General features: G+C 35.1%; 1 protein-coding gene across 1 annotated transcript; it reads right to left on the bottom strand.

The window, feature by feature from the left end:
* Nucleotides 1-2,399: 2,399 nt before the first annotated feature.
* LOC131042007 (putative dehydration-responsive element-binding protein 2H) lies at nucleotides 2,400-3,022 on the bottom strand. The gene has a single exon (XM_057975298.1). The coding sequence runs from the start codon at nucleotides 3,003-3,005 to the stop codon at nucleotides 2,454-2,456; it is 552 nt and encodes a 183-aa protein (XP_057831281.1). The 5' UTR covers nucleotides 3,006-3,022; the 3' UTR covers nucleotides 2,400-2,453.
* Nucleotides 3,023-4,609: the final 1,587 nt, after the last annotated feature.

Raw genomic sequence — 4,609 nt, 5'->3', positions numbered from 1 at the left:
ACCTCCCGCCAAAACAGATCGAAGATCTTCATAGGCGAATGAAAAGGAGAAGAAGCCACCAACCATAGCAACAACACCAATTTGACCCTTACCTTTCCAATTTCTAGACACCCAGGATCTAATAGCCTCAATATTAGGACGTGGTCCAACAAATTTATCCACCAAGACTAAGTTCATGTGAGCCATATTCTGAAGCAAGCACCAAAATCCCAATCAACTTTATGGAGTACTGGCGAAATGGTCTTACCCTTAAGCTTAGTTGCAAATAAAGAAGCCCATTTCTTGTAGCATTCCATAGATGAAATCTTATTATTGGGGCCCTCAACACCACCAGGTTTGTCAGAGATGACAAATTTACTATTGGCAGTATTCTGTATGGTACGACCATCCCATGTATCATTTGAGGCCCCATCCAAGGGACTAGGGACTGATTTGGTGGGGTGAGTCACGGGGGAATCCCCTAGACTCCCATCATGCAGGAAACTTGCACCAGAGCCATTCAAATTCAAACCTAAAGCTGCTACCATGTCAACTCCTGCTCCTAGAAAGTTTGCCATCCCAACCATTAATTAAGACTTAGAACACTTATTCAGACCAAGAATGCCAATTCTTGGACTGAAAAATGTTTTAATTTAATTGTTAAGTCTAGTTAATAGGCCAAACATTGTAGGTTTTATTGGTTTAAAGAAACTTTTCTAGTATGCTAATTTGTAAAAAATATGTAAGTTAACATTTTTTTGGAACTAAATTTGTTGATAAAACAATATTTGATGTTTCTAGACTCTACATATTTGTAGTGTTACATATAGAAGCCAATTTATTTGTATGACCACAAGATGGTTTTCAATAGGTGGGTTTACAAATACATAATCATTTAGAAAGGTAAATACTTCTTGTTGCATGATTTTTAGGGTGGGGTGTAGCTTGAAATGGCTCTTAATATTCATAGTTCTAAGAATGCTTAATTTTTAGAGATAATGTGCGTTAATGTGTTATTTTGTGGGAATATGTACTCCTAGTTTAGGTTTGAATAATTTGTGTCGAAATATTTAGATCCCCCTATCAAATTAAGCTTGTGGAAGTAATAAAAACATCTCTAAAGGATTCTTTGTATCATTTTTAATAAATGGGCTATTATAGTGCTACATTTTTTAATGTTGTATATTTTGACAACACCATTTTATTTGTTTGGTATCCTTAGACCAAATATATTTTGGCTCTAGAGGATTGAATCTTTACAATCCATGTCTAGGTTGAGTTTCAAAGTGTCTTGATGCCACTTTGGTTGTCTAGATAAATTGTTTTCATGTGCTTTTAATGCAACCATTATTATACTACTTATCTATTTAAACAAATAGACACTAAATCTTTTTTTTTTAGCAATCTAAAGAACATAAGATAAAATAGTACCCTCTACTTATTACATTCAAAGAAAAATCAACTAGCCCTCCTAGTTTGAATAAATTCCTTTTTACTGGTTAGACATTAATTTGTGGTGAAAATAACGATGAACAAATCCAAAAGTGAGAAAATTTTCTAAAGCACTCTAGAGGAAATCCTAGACCATTCATGACATATCTTCTAAAGCTAGCGGTTCAAATAGGCATAATGATTTATGAAATTTTATTTAATACACACTTCATTCAATTAATGCTATTTATTGAACTTGCATAATTCAATCATATCATTACTTCAATTATAAAATGCTATTAACTTCTATTACTTCTCATAAATTCCTAATATAATAGAATGGAAATGGTATTGTGAAGGAAGATAATGTTCAAAAAAAATACTTAGTTTATAAAGGGCTAGATTCTTTATGAAGAAAATCCTCAAAACTCATTTTAAATACAACAATATAGACAGTAAAATTTTGGATCGACATGTCTAATGATTATAACAATGGAGTATAGGTGGAATATCATACCCTAAAAGAATGTAGCAATTCCATCTATCAAAATCTTAATGCTTTGGAGATAAGTCTTTGTTTAGAGAAATTAAAATGGAGTTCCAGTCCCATCAATAGTTTGATGATAACATATCGGTTGTTTAAGCTTTTCTGTTATAGTGTGCCACCAAAGCCATGGAATTTGAGTTATAAAATACACATTAAGACTGTATGACATTCCCACTAATGAATGCTTGAAATTATAAAACTTAAACTATCACAATCATGTTGCAACAAATAGTACCCATTGACGATACATATAGAACCATTCAATATATCAGGTATAAAAAGGTTTGAAGTAAAGGCATGATATGTGCTTTTACATATGGGATGGAAATGGATAATTTCACAGTTCAAGATATTCAGCAATTTGTTTTCTGGTTTACAAATGACGTAATAGAACTATTCTGTATTCTAGACAGAAAACATGAAACACAAAATCATTTTGGAACATACATAAAAACATTGAATCTTGAATGATTAAAATCGAGATGAAGCTACTTTCTCAATACATTTCAATACAGCCATTGGAAGGCTGTTTGCCGAGGTTTTGAAAGGAAGAAAACGATGTGAGTTCGCTATTTATATTTTCTTCGCCATCCAACATCATCAAAATTTCGTTTACATCGACGTCCCAGAGCTCGCCCTCGGCCATTTCATCACTGGAGCTTTGATCTTCATTAAAATTATTAAAACTGAGATTTTGAGGTTGAGGAGAAGGATTGTTAAGCCATGCTGAAGTTCCATACATGATTTGAGCAGCATGGTCATATGCAAGAGCGGCAGCGTGGGCTGTGCCAAATGTGCCCAGCCAGAGGCGCTTGCCATTGTTGGGTTCTCTTATTTCTGCAACCCATTTACCCCAAGTTCTCTGCCTCACTCCTCTGTAATTGTACAGCCCGTTTTCAGGCCCACCCTTTCCCTTCATACACCCTTTTCTGGAACCCTTGTGAACTGCTCTTCTTCTTTTCATTTGCTTGCTTGAATTCAAGCGCCGCCATTGCTCTAATATTTGCAGTACTTTCTTCTCCCTCTGCCCGCTCGCTGTCTTCGCCATATTTGTTGAAATCTTCAAATAAGATGTGGAACGCAGAAGAAACAAGTGCGAGCTTCTCAATTTGTAGGAAATGAAATAACTTGGATGACACGCTTCTGAACCAGCCGCGTTTGACCTCGGAACGGTGTCCTCGTACTTTGAACATTCTTAATTTCCTCATTCGCTTCCAAAGAGTAGTAGTTGGTTTTTCTTTGTCGTTTGAAATATTATATTCGAAGTGACGAGGAAGATGACGACTACGAAAAAGTGTGGAGGCTCTCCAATCTCTTTCACTTACCATAGACTATAATATCACTATTGCTGGCGTGTGTGGGGTTCACCATCTATAGCGTATTCGGCAGCATATTTCAACTAAGATTTATGTATTTCTATATTTCATTAAAGAAGTTTTCTTCATTGTGATTACTTATTATTTGCTAGTTCTTGCATCAACTGTATGGATGCATATTAAAATAAACTAAAGTATTCAATATTGGAAGAGAAGACTTCAACAGAAGGTATTTTTGTTTCTTAAAATATAATAAAAACTAAATTATTCAGTTTTGAAGGAATAAGAGAAGGTGGTGATTTATTTTTTCACATTCAGTCGATGTGTATGTAGCCATTTTAGGACCGAGATTGCAGGCGGTCAATTGCAGGCAAATGTACTCATCACACTAGAATTGTGTTTGCTTGTATTTCGTCCTACACATGTTGTGTGAGAGCCTCCAAACAGGAAACAGATTTTTGACCTGGTAAAAGAATGAAAGAAAATTCTAGCAAGGTGAGACTAAGTCAAGCATGGCAAAGCCCAGTTACATTTTTTTTTGACCTGGGATCTCATTTATTCAAGGTAAAACCCAAGTCAACAATATCGTTTAAAATTAAACTGAAATAGTCAGAAGAAAGATAATTGAAACCTTTGTTTTGATCTCCATCGAAAACCATGTGGAGCATCTCTAAGAACAACTAATTTTTCAGTTACATGTTGTCCTGTATGCGGAAACTGTAGATCTCTATCAGGGGCGCCTCTAATAAATATTATGTGCTAGATAAGGACCATGCATTAGAGATTACATTTTATGCAGTCTTGAATTGATACGTAGCCCTAGAATTAAATCCAAAATAAAGCATAGTTTTGCATAGTGTTGCTGGTCGTGTAGTTGATCACATTTCCTCTGATGGGGACCCAATACTTTAGCTTCCACCTCAATTCAACCATCTCTTATGGGCTTTTGTTGACAGCCTAATTAAAGAGTTCATCTCATCCCATGAGTCTTATCTAGGATTTCTTAATTTGTGTTCACATTCTGTTTTGGAGCTTTCGTTTGAATGCTCATGGTGATTATGCCAAGTTTCAATCCATCAACCAATGTTTAAGAGTGCTCCCTTCTTCATTGTGCTTAAGGAATCTCTTAAGCTAATATATTTGACTGTTTCCCACTTTTTCATTGGTCACGAGTCATTATTGCGTTCAATTTGTAGGGTTGGAAATTAGACACTCTTGAAATTTCGCTTATAATTTTGTAACCATTTTAGTGTCTATCCCCAGGCTCATTTAAGGCCTCACATCAGCCTTTTCTCCTTTTAGGATGTTCAAGATCTTTTTTCAGTAGCCACCATTT

This window comes from Cryptomeria japonica, chromosome 1 (genome assembly GCF_030272615.1).
Source record: "Cryptomeria japonica chromosome 1, Sugi_1.0, whole genome shotgun sequence".
In the NCBI taxonomy this organism is placed as follows: domain Eukaryota; kingdom Viridiplantae; phylum Streptophyta; class Pinopsida; order Cupressales; family Cupressaceae; genus Cryptomeria; species Cryptomeria japonica.
This window is presented reverse-complemented; position numbering and strand designations above follow the sequence as displayed.

What these genes read in the sequence shown, in the direction of transcription:
- LOC131042007 (XM_057975298.1), bottom strand. Translation starts at nt 3,005, where the DNA reads ATGGCGAAGACAGCGAGCGGGCAGAGGGAGAAGAAAGTACTGCAAATA.